This window comes from Camelus bactrianus, chromosome 6, assembly GCF_048773025.1.
Source record: "Camelus bactrianus isolate YW-2024 breed Bactrian camel chromosome 6, ASM4877302v1, whole genome shotgun sequence".
Lineage (NCBI taxonomy): Eukaryota > Metazoa > Chordata > Mammalia > Artiodactyla > Camelidae > Camelus > Camelus bactrianus.
In genome coordinates, this window is record NC_133544.1 from 77,975,548 (window position 1) to 78,000,887 (window position 25,340).

The 25,340-nt window shown below is 40.7% G+C and overlaps 1 protein-coding gene and 1 long non-coding RNA gene across 3 annotated transcripts; both read left to right on the forward strand.

Annotated features, from left to right (window-relative positions):
- Positions 1 to 203: 203 nt before the first annotated feature.
- On the forward strand, positions 204 to 11,302 carry DUT (deoxyuridine triphosphatase). Of its 2 annotated transcripts, none has more exons than XM_010965279.3 (7): positions 204 to 362; positions 1,398 to 1,539; positions 3,447 to 3,538; positions 5,229 to 5,273; positions 9,956 to 10,030; positions 10,202 to 10,272; positions 11,177 to 11,302. In XM_010965279.3, the coding sequence occupies exons 1-7, from the start codon at positions 338 to 340 to the stop codon at positions 11,231 to 11,233; spliced, it is 507 nt and encodes a 168-aa protein (XP_010963581.1). In that variant the 5' UTR covers positions 204 to 337; the 3' UTR covers positions 11,234 to 11,302. The 2 variants fall into 2 exon arrangements, with proteins under 2 accessions (XP_010963581.1, XP_074222177.1); XM_074366076.1 differs by lacking the exon at positions 204 to 362 and adding an exon at positions 483 to 882.
- A 3,601-nt stretch (positions 11,303 to 14,903) lies between these two features.
- On the forward strand, positions 14,904 to 23,981 carry LOC141577963 (uncharacterized). Its single transcript, XR_012507662.1, has 4 exons — positions 14,904 to 16,006; positions 17,168 to 17,231; positions 19,298 to 19,419; positions 23,681 to 23,981. It is a non-coding gene; the product is annotated as an uncharacterized LOC141577963 (long non-coding RNA).
- Positions 23,982 to 25,340: the final 1,359 nt, after the last annotated feature.

Here is a 25,340-nt window from a genome sequence, read left to right on the forward strand (position 1 = left end):
TTTACTCATCCCCATTTTAAGTTATACCAGTGTGGCTCAGCATTTTTGTTCGAATTCCGGTATCACAGCCATAGGAGTCGTCCACTATGCTCCTGTGGGGTCATCCGAAAGAGTGTTAAGATTTGAACTGAGATGTCCCTGCGATTAGCCTGAAGAACCTGTCCTCTGCCCTTTAAGAATAAACAACACTCCGTCTTGCACTGTCTGCGTCGGAAGGAAATCGAACACGCTGCCTGGCCCACCGCCTAGGGCGCAGCACTGAGCACAGAGAGTGTCGCGGGCATGGTGATGCAGTTCCACTGCTTTTGGGGCCCCTGAGGCTAGAACCCGGCGAGTCATGGCCGCGGGAGGCGCCGCCCCAGGTAAATCAGCGAAACGCGGGGCCCGGACCTCGGAAATCAGGGCCAGATGAAAGATAGACAGAGGGAGCCGGACACAGCCGGAATTCAGCGAGATTCAGGATGCCGAGCGCGCCGCGTTTGGGGAGGGCCCGGGCCTGCGCCAGGCCGAGGGCGGTCGATGCGCCGCCTCCTTGCGCCCCTCGTCAGACGGCGGTGGTTACTGCTTCCGAGGTCATTTGACTGGGGCCGCGTCTTTCGTGTGCGGACCCGGGGCGCGCCTGCAGGAGCTGAGCCAACCTGCGCCCAAACCTGGGGCAAATGACTCCCTTCTGCCCTCGTCCAAAGCTTGGCTACCATTTCCTTCCATCTCTGCTCCGCGTGTTGTTTAACGGCGCGCGCAGCGCAAGGCCGCGGGCGGAGGCCGCAGGGCTCTCCCGGCCGGGCCAGCCCCTGGTGCCCGCCCCGCGGGGAGCCACGCAGCTCGCGGGGCTGCGGCCGCCGTCCAGCGCTCGCAATCTGAGCCAAGGATGCCGCGGCGCCAGTAATGTCGGGGCCCCGGCCGGAAGGACATGCTTTCCAAGGGGGGGGGGGGGCTGGGAGCCCAGCCCGCTACCCACGCCCCAGGGCCACAGCGGGGCGGGCGAACTGCCGGGACCCAGGGAAGCCCCTCCGCTTGGGGGCGGGAAAATGGGAGGGCGCGGTGCCCTAGCGGTGCGGGAGCGAGTCCATTCGAGTCCTCTCATGGGGGTGAGAGGGGTCTTTTTATTGTGGGGTGGGGGCGACGCCGTCGAAGCTGCCCCTGACGTTAGGCCCATGCATTGAGTTTGGAAAGCTTTAAAAGGCTCAGTACTTTCAATTCCCAAAGCTTTTTTCCGAGAAGGATTTCCAGCCCCAAATTTGAGTCCCTCCTCCCCTCTCAGCCAGAAGTGTGGGCTCGTCCAGGGGAGGGGGCGGGGCAGGCAGTTGTTGGCGGGAAGTTCAGGATTTTCGTGCCTCTCTTGTTCCGCCTCCTCCTTGTTGCGCTCACTTTCGGTGCTGCCATGCCCTGCTCTCAAGAGACACGAGTCGTCTCCCCCAGCAAGCGGCCCCGGCCTGCCGCGGAGGAGGGCGGCATACGGCTCCGCTTTGCCCGGCTCTCGGAGCACGCCACCGCCCCGACCAAGGGGTCCGGGCGCGCCGCGGGCTATGACCTGTACAGGTGAGTGGGGGCCCTGACTGCCCGCGCCCCGAGGAAGGCCTGCCCGGGCGCAGAGGCTGAGAAGGCCGCCTTCTGTCCCGCCATCCCTACCCCTCGCAGAGAAGTCCCAGTTCCCGAGGGGTAGTGCTCTCAGGTTAGCTTACATTCCGCCCTTCTGACACAACTTGAAACAGTCCCTTAAAAGTACAGAAACAGACGCTATCTTGCTTAATGTAGGGTTTCCGTCTTTTTTTTTTAAATGTTGAACATTAAAATTTTCCTCTTTATCGTAAATTCAGTACGGATTTTGGCAGAGTGTGGGATGGTAAATAAATGTCCGCCCAGGTGTTATTTATTCTGCAACATTTATTGTACCTTCTCTAAGTGGAAGTTAGAGATAAATAAGGCCCACCTTGATCTTCAAGGAGTGGCCTGAGAGTGATGCCGTAATCATAGAAAGAAAGGCCATGGTGGGAGACTAGGTTCTTAGGTAATAAGATACCTAAGAAAGATTAACGAACACTGCTTTTACCTTAAAGGGTTAGTAAAATTTCTCTGTGTGTCCATATTTAATTCACTCCAAGGACTGGAAATTTCCAAAAGGGTCTGAATATGAAAAACAGGAATGTTGGTAATACAACCACATTCTCTTTTTTACAGCACTTTACCTGTACTAAAAAACTGCCCCATGTGCAACTTTATTTAATATTCACAGCAATCCTGAAGTAGCTAAGTGTTACTGTTTACAGATGTGGGAGTTTGTGAAGAGATGAACTGATTGCCCAAGGGCTTGAATATAATAGGATTTTTGACCCTGAATTCAGTGCTTCCCCTCCCCGCCCTTGACTACTGTCCCCAGTTCTTAGAATCATTAAGGTAGGTGAAAAGTGATACTGGGGGGAGCAGGTGTTTATTACATGACTAAATCCCAAGCCTAAGGATTTATTTTCAAGCGTCCCAGGTGATTCTAATGTGAGAACCACTGGTCTAAGTCATAAGTACAGGAGGAGGGAGTATGTGATGATAGTGGGAGGAAAGAAAGAAAAAAAGTAAGGTATAGACTTGCAGCTGAAAGGGTTACAGTTCAGCCCCTTAGTTTTCATGAATAAAAGTAGACTCATGAAGACTGACTACACCGTATCTGGGCACCGTTGTAAGTCTTCGGAGAGACTTTAAGATACTTTATAAGCATCCTCCTAATAAACAGGTGATTTTCTGTACACTGAAATAGACATGGAAATAACTGGTCTCTTCAAATAAATTAGAGTTGTAACTATTTCAAGACGGGAAATTCCGATGACAAAAGTAGAAATAGCACTGCTTTACTTGTCTTTACTAAGGGCTCCAGAGTAACTTCCAGTTCTGCTTATTGTAAAATTTTAAATTTCTATCAAGGAGGGGGCTACCGTAATGGAAGCACTTGCTGGGTGGACCTTAGAGAATCAGTTGCTCGGTAGCGTCCATCTCCAGGGATTCACAGTGGTCCGCGCTCTCCCCCAGCCAGTGAAGTTTATGGCCATTGCTTAGTAAGTTTGGTAAACTACCAAGAATCAGAACACATGCAACACAGCTGTCCCTCCCTCTGCTTATGTTGTCCATCCATTTTCTCCCTTACTTCTGCATGTTTTCCCTAGTCACTTAGAGGATTGTTGTGAGAATAAAATGAGTTACACAAAGTAATTAGAACGGTGCCTGGCACATAGAGCTTAATAAATGTTAGCTCTTATCTATCCTTCTTTCTTGGTTCTTTATTATGGAGCATATTCCTTTTAATCTGCCTCTCATCCCCCCCCCACTAAATAAAAATAGTGCCAATAAAATTTTGTTCAGGGGAGAAAACATTTACATGTTGTGACCTCCTTCACCAAAAAATGCACAGAGAATTACTATGTCTAAATACCAGTTGTTCTCTTTCAATATTTTCCTAGTGCCTACGATTACACAGTACCACCCATGGAGAAGGCCCTTGTGAAAACCGACATTCAGATAGCTCTTCCTTCTGGGTGCTACGGGAGAGTAGGTAAGTGATTTAAGACACAGGTACCTGAGTCAAGCTCTTCTTTCGTGATAAGTTCTTTCATCTTAGTTTTGTTTGGGGTATAAGTGAGGGAAGGGATACTGCTCGGCCTGTGTCCTAAAGTAAAGATGTGCCACCTGTGGTGGCAGCTGCAGCTATTTGAAAACTTCACGGATCAGCTTTTGCCTCCATCGCTGCTTTTTTTTTTTTTTTCCTCTCTGATTCCTTACTTAAGATTTTAGGAGCTTCACGTTGGCCCAGGAGGTTGTTCTCACGACTGCTCACTGTGAGAAGAGCTGAAAATATAGATGATTTTTAGCTGTCTCACCACCAACTCCCCCATGAAGGGTCAGATTGCATATGAAGTCAGATTTCTTTGTGAAGACAGTGATAAGAATGGTTAATATTTGTTATACAAGAAAAAAGAGGCAGGCTTAGGGTAAGGGCTCATGGCATTTGATATCAGGAGAGTAAAGTTTCTGACTCCTGTTGGTCGCAGAGTGTTTCAGGCCCCTCAGCCTCCCCTGCTTTGGGTGTCCTCCCACGGCTGTGTCGGGTAAGGGGTGCTTGTTCAGTGCACTAGAGGGAAGCTCCTTGCCGGGGGTGGAGAGAGGACGAAATGCAGTGCAAGCCAACAGGGCTGCCTTCTCTGCAGCATGTCAGTTGTCACTGCAGAGAGAGTTTAAAACTTCTTTTCAAGAGCAATAATTACTTGCTGACTAACTTCAGAGTAAACATAAAGGAACAAATGGAACTGTGATCCCTAAGGGAAATCTTGTTAACCATGAGTCTGGGAACTGCTAATACTCCAGCCTTTACAAGAAAACTGAGAGGCGCTCTCTCCATCTGTTTTTGGCAGCATTGACTACATCCTCATTGTATTTTGGAGGGGGAAATTAGGAGATGGGGGTGAACTAACAGGGAAGGAATAGCTTTTGTTTACAAAGTGCCTGACTTAAGTTATTCTGGAATAAAAGACTAGAAGCTAAGATAATTTAATGATAGGCCTGATGTTCAAGTCAGCAAGAATAAGGTATAAACTTAGCTTTTAATTTTTTGTTTTAAAGAATAAAAAGCATAGTGGAATTGAGTTGTTAAGGTTTAGTTTTTGGCATTTTGCTTAACCGTTAGGCCTTTTTATCTTACTCTGGTTCATTTGTTTCAGAGACCTGTCTTGGCCTCTGAGTCATAAGCAGGAGTCTCAAGTTCAGGCTCAGCTCTGCTACTCTTTGGTTGGGTCCATGCCTGTCTCTCCGCCTTCTTCCCATCCACATTGCTACTCAGATCTCCCATCTTAAAACAAAAGTCCTCTCCCTCAGCCCGGCGTCACTGTCAGCTCCCGCCCTCCATCTGTGCCCAGACTTCTGCGCAGAGTTTTTCTACGACTGCCCTCTCTTGTTCACCTTTGAGTTCACTGCAGCAGTCCATGGCTCCACCACCACAGATCTGCAGTTGCCTTGATGTCATAATAAGTGGTTTAAGTTGGTTTTGAATTAAGCTTCGTCAAATTTTTTAAACTGGTTTTTCTTGCTTTGGTAATACAGTGTGATAAATAGATTCTTTAATTCAGAACGGTCTGCTAAGATTAAGATACAGATATATAGGAGATGAGAGTGATGTGCTTAGATTGTGTTGATTATATCCGATATTGCCCTTCCCTCCTAAAATAGCTAATTGCTCCTTTGTTTTGCAGCTCCACGTTCAGGCTTGGCTGCAAAACACTTCATAGATGTGGGAGGTAATACATTTTCATTTTTATTCTGTAAATATTTGCAAGTATTTACTTTGTTTTTGCTTAAGAGGTAATAATCAAATGACAAATTTTATCTTTATCCTCAAGAAAAGGAAATGACTTTTGTCTTGCCTTTTAGAAATTTCTATCTCTGAAGTAATAGACACTTGTGATAGAGTGTCAAATGCTATTTGATTATGTCTAATTTTTAATGACCATTATGTGAAATTGAAATGCATGTTATTTTATTAATAAGCTCACTAGGCACTATCTGATTGATAGAATTTTTGCCTTGGTTTGGGAATAATCAGCATTTAGTCCAAAAGTGACTCTATTTATAGAAGACAGTTTGCTATTATAAGGGAAGGTAAAGCTTTTATATCATTATTTAAGTAATCGTAGTGAGTGCTTCACTAACGGGAAATCTTGGCCCTCTGATAAGTGGGTATGCTAGATTCTCCACCTCCTGCCATTTCTACGAAGCTACTGACAAAACTGGCTCAGAGATGAGCCTAAGTTGACACGTTAAAAACTGGAATCTCCACCCATGTGATTCCTATCCTCTTGTTCTTCCACTGCAGGTAAATGCTGTGGATCACCCTGCCTCATTCCCCCCACCAGGAGAGCACTGTCCTGAGTTAGCTCACTGTTAACCTACTTACGCTTCAGGGGTTCAGCACCAGCTGAGGCCTGTCCCTGCACCGTCTCCCCTTGGTGTCACTAGGTGGTGCTGTGGGGCAAGACGGGAGCCCAAAAGTAGTTCTTAGGGACTAAAGAGATGCTGAGTGTGACATGGCAGGGATGGACAGCCCTCTGGGGTTGAGGATTGCCTGGGCTCAGTTGTGCTTGACTTCCAAAAATACTTTTACAAGGCCAAGCATGGTCATATAGGACTATTACTAAAGGATCCAAAAGACTATATATTTTTAAATAAATTTCAAAGACTTGTGAAAGGAACAACTGGATTTGGGTCCCAGCTTGGTCACTAACTAGCTAGGTATTACTCAGCTTTTCTGAGCCTCAGTTTCCTCATCTGTAAAATGAAAATTATTGTGCCTGCCTCTGAAGGGTGGGGGGATTGAATCACATTGTATCTAAAGCATCTAACACTGCTTGGCATGTACTTCCAGTCCCCTAGGGACTTCTCAGATTTTTTTTTTTTTTTTTCTTACTTGGAAATTTTTTCCCCTAACTTTGTTACTTTTGCTCTGTTTAAAACAACCCTCTGAAAAAAAAATTCATGTAAAAGAAATGGAAAGTTAGTTTGCCTGGTGGTTGGTGTGGTATTATTTATACAATCACATTGTGGTGTGTTCTTGGATGCAGAGTATCTTAAAAATGTCTCTTAGGCACAAGGTTTATCATAGTTGGCCATAGTTTTTATTTCAGAAGAGGGATGTTGTTAGAATTCCCAGGCTGTAAATAAGGGTCAAAGGGAAAAGTTGAGTATGCAGGATTCCGTTCAGAATTCACATCTGGTAGGTGTGGATACTTTTCACTAAAGAAGGTTTCCAACAAATGACATGCCAAAGTCTTGACACAGTAAAACTTTTGCCTGAAGTCAGTTAATCACTCTGCCAGTTCCAATGCATGATTTTTCCAGTGATAACTTCAAAATACTTTCTGCTTTCTCATGAAGAGAAGTACCCCTGATGTTTATGTCCCTGATGTAGAAAAGGAATGTCTTGGGTTTTTCTTGAAAGTCAGTTTGCCTTTGAGTAGTAACAAATGAACTTGGAACTATTGGATTTTTTTTTTATACTGTTGGCATTCATACTTTAAAAAAAGTATTAAGGGTCCTTTTTTTTTCTGCCATACATTTTAATTGACTTCAGACGACTTCATTTCTTTCAGTTAAGAATTTTTCACATTTCTGTGTGCCAGCATAAAAGCATAAAATCCAGGTAGATCACTTGGCTTTGCAGAATTCAAGACACCCAACCATATGAGTGTGACAGGACTACTATACAGATACATAGCAAAGGACTTTGCAGAAAGGGAGTGTTATTTGTATTGTAGAAGATACCATCAAGTAAACAAGGAAATACTTGCAAGTCACATGAAAAAGAATTAAATCCCCAAACAGATAAGAAAAAAGAACATAAGCAAAATACAGAAGAGGACATGCAAATGTGCAATGAACATACAGAGGAAAGAAGTCCAGCCTCGGTAGTCATGAGGGAAAAGCAAATAAAACCATGAGATACCATTTTTTACTCATTATGTTGGCCAGATTTAAAAAGATTGCGTCTATCTGTCAAGGACTTTGGATGTGGGCATTCTTAACTATTGCTGACAGAAGTGTGAATTACTGCACCTTTTTGCAACATTATTTAGCAATATTCGTTAAAATTTAAAAGATACACACCCTTTGGCCCAGGAAAGTGCTTTTTTGAAACTATTTGATGAGAGTCAAAAGCACTCATACATTAGGACGTATGTAAAGGGCTGCTTTGTTTATTATAGTGAAAATGTGAAAACAACTTGAATGTCTGATGCTTTGTAAGAGGATAGTTACATAGAAATAATGGTGTTGTATTTCCATATCTTGGATCTAAAAGAATGACAAAGATTTAGATATATTACTCTCAAAGGCTATCTATGATACTTTAGGTAGAAAAGAAATAGGTAAACTACGTTACTGTAACATTGGTGACCTGAGGAAGGGTCAGGGAACATTATTGGCTTTTACTTCATATGTGTTTATACTATTTGGGTAATCCAAACATTTTCTAGTGAAATAGGAAGAAGAGTTCAGAAGGCAATCAGTCCACACTGTCCTTGTAAGTGAGGGCCAGGCTGTACTTCAACACTCCCGCGTGACAATGCCAAGGCCTCCTGTGGTCATTTGTCCCAGCATGGAATCACCTACTACCGAGTGGTTTCTTCCTTAGCTCTGCTCTGAGTTGTCCCTGCAGCTGAAACTTTCTACATATAGATAATATAGAAAACAGCTGGTCCCATCTTTATATCCATTCTTTCAATACATGCTAAGGACTAATTTAACGGTCAACTGGCAGTGGGGAAAGATGCCAGGCTTCAGTATTCTTTGAATTGGTCAAAGTTTTATTGCTGTAGAACCAAGAAAGAATAGACTGTTTCCTTCAGTCTAGACATGATATGAACCACTTCCCCCAATTTTATACTCACCCTTCTCACTGTTAAAAATGTGTTTATCTTTAATTCAAACTCTTAAAAGTGTTACGGCAGGAACCTTTTAAGAAGTGCTTAAGTTCAGTTTCACTTATCCCCAGTAACTCATTCATAAAGCTCAGGGGTTCATTTAACCTTTGACTGTAATCCACTGGAAAATTCTAAAGTGTTGGTTTTTCTGAGTATTTTTCCCCATGGTGGAACTTTTAAAAATTTTTGCTTTTTTTTTTTTTCCTATATGAGAAAATTGAAAGAGAATGCTTACCTTTGTTCTGAGAAAGAAAAAAAAATTCTTTCAGTTGATCTTAAAATAATCATGAGTCTGACCAACCTGCATTAGTACCTATTCAGCTGTATTCCTGATTCTTTTTTTTTTCTTTTTCAATTCTTTAATAAGAGTTTTTTTTTTTTTTTTTAAGAGGCAGGGTGTTAATAAGGTGTAAGATATGACATGGAGCTACATTTGATTAGACTCACATGAATCCTATCCAGGATTTTATAAACCGAGAAGGAATTAACCTGTGTTGGCATGAGGGGTTGGAGAGGATAGGGGAGTGACTGCTAATGGGTGGGGGGGGTTCTTTTTGGGGTAATGAAAATGTTCTAAAATTGATTGTGGTCATGTTTGCCCAACTCTGAATATGCTAAAAACTATTAAATTGTGAATTATGTCTCAATATTAGAAAAAGGAAATGAGAAGGCCTGGTGCACCTATATTATCTGTGCTTGTGTTTATGGAAATGTTTTAGATTCCTGGCCCAAAGATAGACACTTAACAAGTCTGGTAAATGTACTTCTCTGGGCCAAGGCTGGGCTCTGGCTCCAGTTTCTCTCCTGCAAAGATTTGCTGCCCTTGTGTTTGCGATCTCAAACAGCGACTAATTCTCAAAGTGGACTCATTATTACGCTATGTGCTAATGTCTTCTGAGAGAGCATGCTCTAAGAAAGGATGGTGGCTCAGATTAAAAGGAGAGGAAGAATGGGAACTAAACAGTTCAGCTCCATTTTTATTATAAAAATGGAATGTTCTGATATTTGCTAGACTGCTGCTTAACAATGTCAGCATTGACTTATTCCTCTGCAGATCTTCAGGCTTTTTGACATTTTTATTTATGACTCAATCATATTTCAATCTGGATATTAGCAGGAAGCTGCTACCAGGAAAAGCCTTTAAAACCCAAATCATAATTTTCTCCTAGCCGTTTTGGCAGGTGTGCAGCAGACAGACAGTAGGTTTGGAGAGAGCAATTTAGGATGACTCGTCTGAGACGCTAAGTGCCCACTCTCAGTTTAGAGTAAGAAATGGTCACCATTTGTAAGGATGGCAGGTTGGAATATTAGGACCATTTTCTAAATTCTCTTTATTTGCATTTTAGTAATATCTCTTAGATTTGAGGCTTTGTGCAGTATCAGCAAGATTCACATATTGTAAGGATAAAAGTCTCAGAGCTGCATAAGGATGATTTTGAAGTAATCATACACCCTTAGTGTTTTGGTACCATAAACCAAGTTAATATTATTTTTATTTCCTCCAGCTGGTGTCATAGATGAAGATTATAGAGGAAATGTTGGTGTTGTACTATTTAATTTTGGCAAAGAAAAGTTTGAAGGTATGTTAAATACATATGGTCACATAAATGCAGTGAGATTTCCAGGTAATGTATGTCTAAATAACACATACTAACACCTATGATTCTCATTGTATGGTACAAGACAGGATTTAGAGAATGCATCAATAAAATATGAGGAATAAATTGTTTGTTTTTTTTTTTCCTTTGAAGTCAAAAAGGGTGATCGAATTGCACAGCTCATTTGTGAACGGATTTTTTACCCAGAAATAGAGGAAGTTCAAGTAAGTATCATAAAAGCTGAGTAGGGAATAAATGATGTAACATCTTGAGTGAAAGAAAAATAAAATTTTGAGAATTTAATATGCTATTTGTAACTAAATACAGCTCTACCTCAACTTAACAATGAGATTATGTCCCAATAAATCCATCGTAAATTGAAAATATCATAAGTTGAAAATATTAATATACCTAACCTTCTGAACATCATAGCTTGGCCTGTTCTACTTTAAATGTGCTCAGAACACATTAGCCTAGAGTTGGACAGAATCATCTAACACAAAGTCTGTTTTATAATGAAGTGCTGACTATCTTATGTAACTTATTGAACACTGTACTGCAAGTGAACAGCAGAATGGCTGTACGAGCACAGACTGGTTGTAAGTGCATCAGTGGTTTACCCTCGTGATGGCGTGGCTGACTGGCAGCTGCAGCTCACAGACTTCACCCAGCATCGCAAGGGTGTCATGCCGCATATCACTAGCCCAGGAAAATGTCAAAAGTCAAAGCACAGTTTTTACTGAATGCATATCCCTTTCACACTATCATAACATTGAAAAATCATAGTCAGACCATCTGTAGTGGAATATGTGACTAGTCCTATTTTAAGCAATATTAAAATCTTAGTTTAGAACTCCTTGAAATGTTTTCCATAGCTGTTATATAGCATTGCTTTGGATAATAAACCATTTAAATATGCTGTGAAATTCTGTTCCCTTAGCTTTTTTGAAAATTATTTAATACTTTAATTTATGGAACTTTTAAAAACATTTTGTTTTCTTTCTGTAATCTCCTTTTTGAAAAAAAATGGTATAGCACAGATAAAAGTCCTACAAATTAGGAGCTGGAGAGAACTGGGAGAGGATCTGAAGTTAACTGCATGGCTTACTCCCCTTTGTGTCTTTTCAGGTGTTAGATGACACTGAAAGGGGCTCAGGAGGTTTTGGTTCCACTGGAAAGAATTAAAATTTATGCCAAGAACAAAAAATGAGAAAATGTACTTTTTCCTTCAAAATAAAAACTTTGCTTAAAGTGTCTTGGTGTTTTGTACTTCTGTAAACTTAATAGCTTCTAAAAATATTTGGTTCTCTTATGATCAAGGAAAGGGTGCCTCTGCTGAGATTGCATAGAAATTTAACTTTCCTGTGTTTTTCTGCAGTTGATTGTTACATGAATCTGTGGTGACCTCATGCAGTTTCTTTTTCTTTTTTAATTAAATGCACATCAATTACAGATCCCCCAAGAAACCTGTATTAAAGTTATTTCTGGTTCTTCCCTTCTCATCATTGGTCTAAAAAATGTTTTTTAAACTTAAGATTCTTTGTGAGGCTGGGAAGATCATTCTCAGTTTTTGTTTTGCTTTTTTAATATGTTTTTATTGAAGTATAGTCAGTTTACAATGTTGTGTTAGTTTCTGGTGTACAGCACAATACTTCAGTCATATAGGAACATACATATATTTGTTTTCATATTCTTTTTCACCATAAGTTATTACAAGCTATTGAATATAGTTCCCTGTGTATATGGTATAAGTTTGTTTTATCTACTTGATGTATATTAGTATCTGCAAATCTCAAACTACATTTATTCCTCCCCCCATAACCATAAGTTTGTTTTCTATGTTAGTCTGTTTCTGTTTTGTAAATAAGTTTGTCTTTTTTTTTTTAATTTAGATTACACATATAAGTGATAGCATATGGTGTTTTTTTTTTTTTTCCTCTCTTTCTCACCTCACCTAGAATGACAATCTCCAGGTCCATCCATGTTACTGCAAATGGCATTATTTTATTTTTTATCGCTGAGTAGTATTCCTTTGTATAAATATACCACAACTTCTTTATCCAGTCATCTGTCAGTGGACATTTAGGTTGTTTCCATGTCTTGGCTATTGTATATCGTGCTGCTATGAACATTGGGGTGCATGTATCTTTTGGAATTAAGGTTCCCTCTGGATATATGCCCAGGAGTGGGATTCCTGAATCATAAGGTAAGTCTACTTTTAGTCTTTTGAGGAATCTCCATATTGTTTTCCATAATGGCTGCACCAAACTGCATTCCCACCAACAGTGTAGAAAGGTTTCCTTTTCTCCACACCCTCTCCAGCATTTATGGTTCGTGGACTTTTGAATGATGGCCATCTGACTGGTGTGAGGTGGCATTGGGACCAGGGTCTGGTGTGGAGACCCCTTTATCCTGGGACATGGGGCACAGCTGGAAAGGTAGCTGCCCCCTTGCTCGTTATGCATCTTACGTTCGTGGGGAATCTGGTGCTAAACCATTCGTAGGCCTGCTTCTAGGTCAGAATTTCATAGGTGGCAGAGGAGCCCCCTCACAATTTGTTGAAGTTGTGGATTTGCGTTTCTCTGATAATTAGCGATATTGAGCGTTTTTTCATGTGCCTGTTGGCCATTTGTATGTCTTCATTTGGAGAATTGTTTAGATCTACCCATTTTTGTATTGGGTTTGTTTTTTTAAGTTGTATGAGCTGTTTATATATTCTGGAAATTAAGCCCTTGTCAGTCTCATCTTTTGCAAAAATTTTTTCCCATTCCATCAGTTGTTTTGTTTTGCTTATGGTTTCTATTGCTGGGGTAGATTGTCCTAGGGGAACATTGCTGAGATGTATGATCAGTTTATTTTTTTATTTTTAGTTCAGTTTTTGTTTTTTTTTTTTTAACTTTCCTTTTTGGTAGACCTCAGGTTGACTGATAGAGCTGTATTTGTGAAAGGAAATGTAACTTGGAATTTCCAGTTGGTATGTTCTCAATTTCTCTCAAGTAAATATGTGAGTTTCCCTCACTGTAGTAGCAGTAATAGGCTGTATCTAAGAAAATATGCAATTTAATAGGGATAAAATGGATGTAATGAGGTGTGCTTAGGCCACTGGGTGTGTCCAAGTACCTTTGAGTATGTCTAAGTAGCATGAATTAGCTTTGACTAACATCTTTTGCAAACTTCTTAGTGTTCTTTCCTTTTCTGCATTTCCCAGACCCTTTTGCACCAGGGCTTTGGGGGTTACCTAGGCTTTGTCAATCAGACAGATGCACTAGAGTGAGACTCCAGAGGCATCTTTGTGCAGGGATGGGTCATACAGATGGAGTGCTTCTGGGGCTGGCAGCTCCCTAGGCCACCTAGTTCTTGGAAGCACAGACTAGAGTTTGTTTCTTCTGTCCATTCAGTGATTCTCTAGGCCATTTGATACCCTGCAGTGTAGAATTTTACATTACTTTGGAAATGTAACTGGGTCACAATTCATTAGTCATGAAATCAACTCAGTGGGTCATAACTAGCATTTTTAAAAATTGAATAGAAAAAAAGCAGAGGACAACATGTCAGATGGGTAAACATTGTGAAGCTTATTTGAATTACATATTTATGCGTGTGTGTACTGCATCATGGTATAAATCACTTATGAAGCCAGTAAAATTTAAGTAAATCCTTTTCTGCTAAACTAGCCAGAGTGGATTCTGTTCTCTGAACTGTGACCAATACATAGTAACAGTTGACTGAGAACAAAGCATGATGTGACTACCAAGAGATGTGGCCTGAGCTTACGCTGTTAACCCTAAGTCCACTATATTCACGTTTACAAATTTCTTTCTCATCGCATACCTGTGGGAGAATGGGTAAAACGCTCTTTTTATAGGTGACAAAAGTAGGCTCAGAGACATTCAGTAACCTGCTTAACATTTCAGCTTACGAAGAACAGTGTTAAAACTCAGGTCCTACGGCTTCAAAGCCCATGTTATTTGCCGTATCTTCAGTCTCCCAAGTGGTAGAATATAGAATGGAAGAGATGGTTAATGAAAATCCTCTGGTTCATACCAGGAATATATTTCCATCTGGGTACCACACTTAAAGGAAGATGCTTAGGTCTGAAGCTACTCTACAGGTAGAGGCTTGGAATGATATCCATGAGGGTTAGATGAAAGACTGGGGGTTTGGAGAAGAATTTGCTGCGATGGGGGGAATGTCTGGGGAGGGCCTGGCTAGAGAAGGGGCCTAGGATGTGATAGATGTTCTTAGAGTCTAAGGATTCAGAAAAGAAATTAGGCTTGTCACACGTGACCTGAAGGACTGAAGCTAGCGTCAGTGGGTTTAATCTATAGAAGATAGTGGCTGTGATATAATAGAAAAAATATATATTGGTCTCTGACCGCCGTTCCTGGCACAGAGCTCCTAAAGCCCTTGTAATTTCGTGGGTGATTAGAGTGTCTTGTTCTAACAGGGTGACTGGGTGGGCCCCTGGATGAGGGCCGGTCACCAGAAAGACCAAGCCATGATTAGAAGCTTAGAATTTTCAGCCCCTCCCCCATTCTCTTGTGAAGGAAGAAGGGCTGAAAATGGAATTAATGATGGGTCATTCCTACGTGATGAAGCCCCCATGAAATCCCCAAAAGAACAGGGCTTGGAGAGCTCACAGGTTGGTGAGCACGTGGAGGTGCTGGGAGGGTGGTGTATCCAGACAGGGAGTGGCAACTGCCCCTTTGTACATATCTTGCCCTGGGTTTTCATCTGTATTCTTTATCATATTTTTTCATTTAAAAAAAAAAAAGCTGGTAAACATAAGTGTTTTCCTGAGTTCTGTGAGCCGCTTTAGCAAATTAATTGAACCAAGGAGGGAGGGTCTTTGGAACGTGTCATCTGTAGCTGGTGAGAAGCCCAGGTGATGACCTGGGCCTGCGGCTGGGGTCGGAAGTGTGTGTGTGTTGGGGTGGGAGGGGGTCGGTGGGGGAGGGTCAGTCTTATGGAACTGAGCCTTTAACCTGTGGTATCTGAGGCTGTCTCCAAGTACACAGTGTCAGCATTGAGTCAATTTGCATAGAATCGCTTGGTGTGGGAAAAAGGCACCACACATTTGACAACCAGAAGTGAACTGTTTTATGTGAGTAGTAAGGGAGACTCACGGGGAAGAAAGACATAGGAGGGAAGAACTGGGTTTTTCCCCTACAGAGGAAGGGGGAAAAAAAGCTATTTTTCCTTAACAGTGGCATAGGGCAGAGTCATGGAACTCCTCTAAAACACCAGAGAAAATGCAGATGCCATATGGAGAATGCAAAACAAAAAAAAAAGCAAATGCCATGTGGAAGAATACAGTACAGTCGGGCTGGGATTATTGGAGACATTTTCTGTTACATTTGCAAAGTTTGAATATTTTACAGTATTTTTACTTTGTTTTATTATGAAATGTAACATTTAGAAAAATGTGTAAGACAAGTGGATGGTACAGTGAGTAACTACAGAGCAGGAACACCTAAGTAGTGGTCTGCACTGGTTTTCTAGGTGGTGGGATCCTGTGTTCATAAGGCTTGGCCCCTGAGCTCATTTCAGCTTTGCCTTATTTCAATCAGCTAGATTTGGTCGGTAGCAAAGGAAAACCAGAGAGCATCACTTTATTAGGGCATGTCTTCCTTTCCACTAGAAAGTAAACCGGTTTTTACTGATGACCAAAGAGAGGCATTTTCACATGCAGGGCTGCACTTTATGATTATCAGCTTACTACAAATTGAACAGCAATGACCATTTCATCCGTCTCTTCCCAGGCTGGAACCAGGCAGTCTTCCTCTCCGTTGACACGTCTGCCTCACTTACTAGCAATGCCCACTGTCCACTCCTGCCCTTGGTATACATCAGAAGAGAAATAATGAGGGGGACTCCTACAAACCAATCTGATGCTCCATCCGTTCATTTACGTTGGTAGCTGTCTGCAGAAGAAGCTGCGGACTAGTATTCAAACAGGTGACCTAGCTGGATTGGGTGGGGGACGGTGAAGCCTAAGGTTTGAATTTCCAAGGATCTTCCCAACCCCTGGATTTCCTGCTTCATGACCATCTCCATCCTACTGGAGATGGCAAAAGATTATTTCCTCAAGTTCATTTTCTATCTTATTAAAGAAGGCTAAGATATGTAGGTACTTGGAGTTTTGTATTTAGGATTAATGGACCTTGGACTTAATTGGCATAATTACGTGATTATAGAGTCCAAGTTGTCAAATAAAGCATTCTCAGCAGGGCTTCTGCCTGCCCCAATCCTCTGGCTTTGACCATCCCCAAATCACACTTGGTCCTGTTTCTCACTTGCCCTTCTTCCCCGCCTGCATCTTCAGCTCCAGCAGTGGTCCCTGATAGGAGGATACCAACAGTCCCCCAGCTCCCTTTCCCTACTGCAAACCTCTACTACACACCCTAAGTAATGGTGATAGACTGTCAGTCACAAGAATTGCTGATTACAGAGGATAGGAATCATCTGGGCCAAAATTCAATGATAATTTTAGTAATATTTGTAGACTCAGTATCCCTGGATATACAGGAAGTTTTACATGTAAAACTCATGCTAAGAGGCATGTAATCACTCAAGTAAAGACAATACTGTGATCTTTGATCAGGCATTTGGAGCCATTTTATCTTCTGCTTATTAATCTAAAGTATACTATTTTACATAACTGACTTGATCCTTTTAGCTGAAAAATACTCTCTAGTATTGTATCATCATCCTAAGAAGAGAGGTGAGGTGACGTGAGGAGGAACATCTCAAAGCGGAAATAAAATACCTTTTGCTAAAAAGACACACCATTGAGAGATGGATTATGTGCAGTGTTTTGACATTGCTCTGTTCCTTATTGGAAAGAGAATGAGGAAAGGGAAATATGTGAATGAAACTCAATTTTTCACCAAGGGAATTGTCTTAAGTATATGAAGAAAAACAAAAATATATTTAAAATGGTCTCCCCTTATTAGCAACTAAACATTGTTGAGTTGGGAGAATTTTTAAAGATCCAAGAGGTCTCCTAAAGAAAATATTTAATAGCTATGAAAGTAAGATTATAGAGAGAATTTAAGATTAAAAAATTATTAAATTATGTCTTGGTTTGATTCTAATTTTTTAAAATGGGTTTTACAGATGAGTAAAGAAAACTGGAAGAATATATTCCAAAATAATGCCCCTCTGGCTGTTCCAATTGCTGGTAATTTTTTTCTTTTTTGCATTATCGGTATTTTAACTTTTTTTTAGCATGAAAACTACATTATTTGGATAAGAAAAGCACTTAAAATTTTATGATAAACTATCTTTGTTTAATTTTGATTACATTTACTATTTATTGAATATTTTAATATTGAAAATATGTGGGAAAATTATGACTATAAATTATAAGTTTTGAAGAAAAAAATATACAAGTTGGTCAAATGGAAAAACACTAGCTTGGGGAATTTTAGACCTAAGTTTAAGTTCTGCTTTTTTACTAACTAAAAGATCTTGAGTAAATAAAATAACTTTACAGCTCCTCAATTTTCTTAGCATAAAAGTAAGGACAGTGCATCAGATAATCTCCAGGGTCCCTTCCTCTCTTCTGTTCCATTTAGTGAATCTTATGGCTGCGGTGAACTACTGCCACCTGGTGGCAGTTATCTAAAATAAGGGGCCTATGTTTAAGGTACAAAATCACCAGCATGAATTCACTTATGCTTCTAATTGCCTGCTATCTGTGTGCTGGGCAAGTGCCAGCACCATCATTCATTAAGTTCAGTGTTTTCCTAGATGATATAGATGAGACAACTATGCTAGCTGCATGACCTTGAGGACATCATTTAACTACTCTTGAGTCTATCTTTCCATCTGAAAAATAAAGATGATAATATCCACCTTATGTTATTATAACATTTAGAGTTGATGGATGTAAAGTATCTCATAGTCCACGGTGAAGAATATTTGGTCAATAAATGGTAGCAATTATGTTCAGGAAGGTAACCATCCAGTAGGGGAATAAGACAAATATAGAAATCTGTGCATTATGTGATATGCCCTGAAAATACAAAGAAGGCACAGGGCATATTCAGAAAATGGCAAAGCCAAAGTTCAAATAGACTGGAGTGTAAAGGACATGTAGGAAACTGCTGGCCACTATTATGGAACTGCAGGTTGCCGGTTCACTCTGCAGGGTCCGAAACGCCAGAGAAGAAATGGCCAGCTGTGGAAGAGTTTGGGGCAAAGAGTAACATCCCCAGAGCTGAGCTTCAGGAATATTGATATTAATCTGATGTCTGCGACAGTGAGGTTAAAAGGCCATCGCCAAAACAGCCAGGTAATGGGCACAGAAGATGGCAGAAGAAAGATGGATGGGAATGATACTGAGAAGCTGCAAAAACAAAAGTGACCTAACACATTGTTAGATTACAAATGAACTGCCTGTGTCTAAGGGAGGCTGAGATGTGTTTGGGACCATGAACCCAATCAAACCAAAGCAATCGTAGGGCAAGGCTCCAGGGTTTCTGATTCGGGATCTAACACCCTGTCTCCACCCAGGAAGGATGTTAACCCACTTTTGTACTCAGGTGTGAACACTGAACCAAATCTGAGGTTGGCCTTCTCATCACACACTATACAATTAGATAGGGAAAAAAAAAAAAAAACCTTTGGTAACTCATTTCTAAGGTGCCAGGGACTAGAGGGGAACTATTATGACAAAAGACTCTTCTTCATGTCCAACCACTTTGAGTATTAGAAAGGGCATTATATTTAGAGGAAAATAAAATCCCAAGTGTGCCCCATTCTGTGGGATTTATAATGACTTAACTTTAAGTTGACATGAAATATTTTTTTTTCTGGCATCTTAGAGAAGCAGGCAATTTCAGAGGGGGTGTTCTGACAAACAGCAGCATGGATCAGGACAAATGACAGGAGGCTCTCATGAGATATACTTTGTCTAGAGCAAAGGCAAATAATGATATAATCCCCTGCAGCTGTATGTTTGGAATGGCAACATAGGGGAAATAATATGAGAGCAAGACTAATGTTATCTTGGGGGTCCTGTCAGATGGGGAGAGTAGGGTAATTCCATGATATGTGCAGTAGTATGGCTCAGAAAGAGAAGGTGCCCGTTGACTAAGACTGTGTTTGATTATCATAAATGAGAGGAAACACTTTTTCATAGTCAGAAAAATCAATCTGCAGTCAAAGAAGAGAAGCCGTTTGATGATAAGGCAATAAAAACTTCAAAGGGTAACTTAAAAAATGTTTCCTAATTCTTTTCAGCCTGAACTTATCCCCGTGCCGTCTCACGCTGTCTGCCAGTTCTTTCACTGGAATATGTTACCCAGTCTCCTTGGAATCATTGCCGGGTCTCCTTGGAATGGAAACTGTGTCCGACTCCAGGGGTGAGTAGGAGGGAAAATGGTGCTGGCAGAAGGAGAGGAAGTGTTTTTTCAATTTAGAGCCAGAAGTGAGGGCTGACATTGTCTCGCATGTGTCTGGGGACAATGGCACATGCCAGTGGTAACACGTCCACTTTTCCGAGCCCCTCGCTCAGAGGCTTTGGCAAGTGACTGCGGAAGCCACAGTGCCGTCTCCCTCCCCACCCCCAAATCTCTGAGCCCCTTTCCTCCTTCTAGGGAATATTGAAAGGGGACAAGAGGCACAGCGCCCACCTCTGTGTTATTAGCATAATCATCCAGAGTGAATTGTCTCAGTCTTCCTGCACATGTATTTTGAAGTGAAGAGTCTTTTTCCTTGCATGACTTCACTTCCTGTCTTCCTAAGCACACCTCTTGGGGGGTCTGAACATTCATCTAGAGCTGACTTCAGAGCTGCACTTAGCAAAGCCTGCATTTTCTAGGCCAACGTAGACAAAGGGAAAGGAGCCCTGGCCAGCTGTTGCCGACTAAGACCGGAAGAGCCTGGTTAATGCCCGTGCACCTCCCTCTCCCCTCTCTCCAAGTCCACGGTTGGGGGCAGGGTTCAGACTCCCCCGGCCTCCCGTGCACCTCTGATGAGCCTACTGTGATAATTGCCCCGTCCTTGGCTACTGTAGTAGAGCTGAGTAGCTGAATGAAAGGCAAATCACTTATTTATGTACGACACAACGTCTACAATGAACATCTTTTGTTGAAAGGCAAAAGTCATCCTTTGGCCACATTTTACTTGTTATTTCTCCCCAAGACTTGTTTGTAGGCATAGAATATCGTTTTTTAAACTGCTTTGTCCTGACATTATCTGCTGTCAACTTCTGTTAGAATCAATTGTCAGGGCTCCAATAGGATACAGATAGTAAGGGGAAGAGAAGGAACCTTTTTAAAAATGCTGTATGCTCCAGGGGCTATGCTAGTTTGTTACTTTTACCTGATGGCATTTTGTAAAGCTGGGGCAGAATTCCTCTCAGGGTGAAAACTGGTTTCTTTATTTTTAGGGAGTTGGCAAACCATTCTGATGGGCTGCCCCAGTATTAGAGTGGGGCCTCAGAGCTCCAGGCATGCTCGAGCAGTCTACAAAGACAGAGAGGCAGTGGGACTCAGAAGTTGTAGGAGGGGATCCCAAAATGTGGTGGGAGACTAGTCAGAAAAGCCACTGGAAGCCAGAGAAATCTCCTGCATCAGGGATGGCCAAGGAACTTATTCTTTCAAACGCTTCTTATGCAAATTTCAATCGTTATAAAAGTAGAATGTGTAGTATGATGAGCCCGGTGTACTCATCACTCAGCTTCAACCGTTATCAGCTCTTAGCCGATTTTGCTTCTCCTTTATCCACACCTATACCCCCAGCCCCAACCCCCAAGAATTATTTTGAAACAGAGCCCACACAGAGTATCATTGCATAGATTACATTTTAATCTCTCTGCTGAGCCATCTGTGCTGTCACTCCCCTCCTATTACCCAAACTTCAACAAAGCTGACCACCCACACTGCTTAAGTGTCACTTTGGAAGAGGGTTAAAAAGCAAAAGTAAGTTTGCATTTAGGCCAAAGTGGGTAAAGAACAAGACAGTAGTATTAAGCTTGATGCAGAGCTGAGATTAAGAATAAGCAGAGCTCCCAAGAAATCTTGAAATTATTGAGAGAATGGAGGGGAAGAAAGGGATGCTAGATTTTCTCGAGGAAGTCATCGGAGGGCTTCATGCAGAGCTGTGTGTGAGAGAGAGTGTGTGTGTGTGTGTGTGTGTGTGTGTGTGTGTGTGTCTGTGTCTGTGTCTGTGTCTGTGTCTGTGTCTGTGTCTGTGTGTTTATTAAAATGAAAGTGACTCTAAAAGACTGGAAGGCTTGGGGACAACCAGACAGCTGGCATTTGGGTTACAGTTGCATATTCCAAGTTTCCTTTCCTTGAAAGGAAAGAAAATACTAAATTTAAACACCATCTTTCAGTTTCTCAGTCAATAATTTCCCTTTCTGTCTCTTTCACAAATGCAGTCTCTAGACATCAGTGCGAGGAATTTATTCTCCAAGAAGACTTTCAGACACGTGAAATTTCTGGAGAGGAATTGTTCAGCAATTCCAATCCCAATTAAGTTTTCAACTGCTTTCTGTGTAGCCCTGATTAAGTCACTGTTTTCAATAACTGGTGGTGAGCCAGCAAAAAATTACCAAAGTTTATGGAAAGTGGACCTAAATGCTTGCTTGATTATCTCACAGCACTCTCAGGGAAAATAGGGGTGTATTTGGACTAAATGTAGGTTTGCTGAATTAATAGTGCTCTTTAAGTTTATAGATCAACAGAGGAATTTGGGACATGAAATGTCTTCTTCTCTTAAGAACCATATACGCAGTTGGTGATTGCCCAGATATGTCCATTGTTGGTTATACCATGACCTTCTTTGCAACTTAAAGCATGAGTTATAGGTTAGTTACTTCTGGGATGCTTTATCTGGACAATTGTTATTTACATGCTAATGGAAAGGTTTGTTTTTTTTTTCCTTTGAGAAAAGAAGACAACTTTCTGATGTGATAACTTGTCTTTCTGCCTCAGGAAAAGACAGGCTCTATCTGAGAAATACAATGTACCAGCAATATTAAGACAATATATTGTTGAGAATATTGCTATTCAGAGGCCTTGGAAAATAACACCCAGACATCCACTAGATGTCACTTGATGTTTGCTTTTTGTAAAGGTAGCATGTTTCTTTTTTTAAAAAAGTTTATCTGCAATTATGAATTGTGGACTCCCAGTGGGTCCCAACTGGCAGAAAACAAAATGCAGCAATATTTGAGTGAAAGCAGGCAAAAGTCATTAAATGAGAACAATGATTATAACTTTAAATAAGATTTGGGTGGTTGTAGGGTTTGCATAATCCCTCCTGGCATCTGCGAGGATGAAGAGAAGCCAGCGCTCTGCCCTCCTGCTGTGTTTAAACAAAAAATGGAAAATTGTAATGAACAGCTAGATTTTTCCTATCTTCCATTTTCTTTTTTCTTTTTCTTCCCTCCCCATTCTTAGGAGAATGCAACTTTTAAAAGGATTGCCCTCTAGTGAAGTTATTTTGCAGTATTTTCAGACCAAGTTTTCTTTGTTCAGATTTCTACCCACAAATTAAAACTGCTTTAATTCACATGATCTCAGGGAAACGCATGTGACAAAAGTAAATTGGGAAGGTGTCTAGAAATTTTGTGAGGGTTCATTCTCTGGGGTTATCCACTTCCTGCATTTGCTAAAAATCTAATAATCAGTTCCAGGAGAGACCACGTATCCTCTGGTTTTGTTTTGTGTAACAGCTATTTGTTTATTTTTTTTAACTGTCATTGTATTTTGGCTTCACGATGGTTAAATAAGACCCGGTATTAAGTAAACTTCTCTGACCCTGCCTATTTCCTGTCTTGTCAAACCTTTCCTTGTAAGAATAACAGTGTTCTTTTATTTGGTAGTGTGCAGCATGATATTTTTGGCATGCTCAACATTTTTGACTTGCAAAAATTTGTGACCTCAAGCGTGAGAGAAGTGAATGCTTGCTTTAGTACCTCATTGGGTTCCCATCTGAAAAACGGTCCTGCGGCATGTTCAAGTTGTGAAAGAATTATCAGCATACTTACTCTCCAAACAGCACAAATGATAAATAAGAATAGATTTTTTATTTACTAAATTACTAACATTATTAAACCATTTTGCTGCTACTAAATTTACATAGTTTCTCAAACTGACCTAGCTATACAAAGACACAGTGCTTTTATTTACTGTGTTCTATTTAAATAATCCATATTTTTAAAAACACATTTTCAAACCAACACACATTAAGTGGCACAGGCAATATTGCTATTCCAAGTAAAAGGAGAGAAGGAATATCTAAGTTGCCTCATCTTTCCATACCCAGATCTAAACAGCTGTCAAATGGATTCTTTTTTTTTTTAACATTTTTTATTAATTTATAATCATTTTACAATGTTGTGTCAGATTCCAGTGTTCAGCACAATTTTTCAGTTATACAGGAACATATATATACTCATTGTCACATTTTTTTCTCTGTGAGCTACCATAAGATCTTGTGTATATTTCCCTGTGCTAATTTACAGTATAATCTTGTTTATCTATTCTACAATTTTGAAATCCCGTCTATCCCTTCCCACCCTCCACCCTCTTGGCAACCACAAGTTTGTATTCTATGTCTATGAGTCTATTTCTGTTTTGATTTATGCTTTGTTTTTTTGTTTTTGTTTTTTAGATTCCACATATGAGCGATCTCATATGGTATTTTTCTTTCTCTTTCTGGCTTACTTCACTTAGAATGACATTCTCCAGGAGCATCCATGTTGCTGCAAATGGCGTTATGTTGTCGGTTTTTATGGCTGAGTAGTATTCCATTGTATAAATATACCACCTCTTCTGTATCCGGCCATCCGTTGGTGGACATTTAGGCTGTCTCCATGTCTTGGCTATTGTAAATAGTGCTGCTATGAACACTGGGGTGCAGGTGTCATCCTGAAGTAGGGTTCCTTCTGGATACAAGCCCAGGAGCTCAAATGGATTCTGTAACAGAAGAACCACCAAAATCAAAAGTCTCAACCAAGGGCCCCCCCCACCCCTTTTTTCTAAAGGACGGCAATTTGATAGCATTTTCTCTTTTAGTTTATCCTTTGTTTTTCAATAATGTTCACACTACAAGAATAAAAACCACGGTGAACATCTCTTGCTTTTAAAGACTGATGACCACTAAATATCTTGAAATACCGAGAAGTCATTGGAACATGAAGAAAGGAGATAGGGTTGATTTGAAGGTGTCATAGAACAAATTTTTATGATCACATAGCAGTGATTCTGGTTATTTTCTGAAAGTCTCAGCTAAAAATAATTTCCTAAGTATCTGAAGTAGATGGAATTTGATAAAACTACTGCCATGAAGCCGTTCTCTGGTTTTTTATCTTTTGTCTAGAAATATTGTTCTAATAAAGAGTCTGTGATAGATAGTTACAAAGAAAAAGTTGAGGACCTGAAAGGACACATTCATCATCCCGACCGGGAACACTTTTTCTCTAAAGGTCTGAACCACAGGTATAAACTCAATTCAGGATCACCTTAAACATGTCATCAAAGTTCCCTCTATTTTTCATTGTTGTTTGGCATTTCTTTTCCAGAGCTGAATCTAAAGAGATTGAACCAGTACTATCAAGGTTTATTTCATTTCTACCACACACATATGCGTCCCTATATTGTGTAAACACTTTTATTGTCTTCCTTTTGTAGAAATAGAAAAATACAGTACTAGAAATTGATTTATCTTCTTTTCTGCTTTTCAATATACAGCTTTAATATGACATAACGAAATGAAATGTGTTTTAAAAATTAAAAACACGTTTTAAAGAAACATCCTTCAAGCAAAAGAGATGAAAATACAGAATAAGACCCATAAGTTCTTCGCAGTCTTAGCTTGACTATAAAGCGGCTGTGGGTATGGATTCCAAATTCAGACTGCCTGGGTTCAAACCTTAGCTCCAGCGTTTACTAGGTGTGGATTTAGGCAAATTAATTAGCTTCTGTGTGCTTCAGTATCCTCTTCTGGTAGAATGGGGGAAATTATACTGCCTATGTTTCTTTTTTTGAAAGAGTAAGTAAATCCTGTTTGCAAGATGCTTAGCCTGGGGCCCAGTCCCTGGTAAGTGTTTAATAGGAACTCCTATCATAATCATTATTATGAAGCCAGACAATTATGTCCTTATAAACTTTGGCCATTTTTATGTCATCTGTTACATTTGTCTGATGAGAACCTTGCCAAGAATTGAGTGTCTGGGGTCAAATTTGATATGCCACTGAGGCACCTGAAAATAGATTTTGAATTTGATTTGTGATTAATTCTATCACCTTAACTACAAACACAAAAATCAATG

Excerpts from the sequence above, each read along its gene's own strand:
- DUT (XM_074366076.1), top strand. The coding sequence starts at position 660 with ATGACTCCCTTCTGCCCTCGTCCAAAGCTTGGCTACCATTTCCTTCCA. Across the intron at positions 883-1,397 it reads CCAAGGATGCCGCGGCGCCA|AGACACGAGTCGTCTCCCCC; the intron begins GTAATGTCGGGG and ends CCTGCTCTCAAG. Across the intron at positions 10,273-11,176 it reads CAGAAATAGAGGAAGTTCAA|GTGTTAGATGACACTGAAAG; the intron begins GTAAGTATCATA and ends GTGTCTTTTCAG.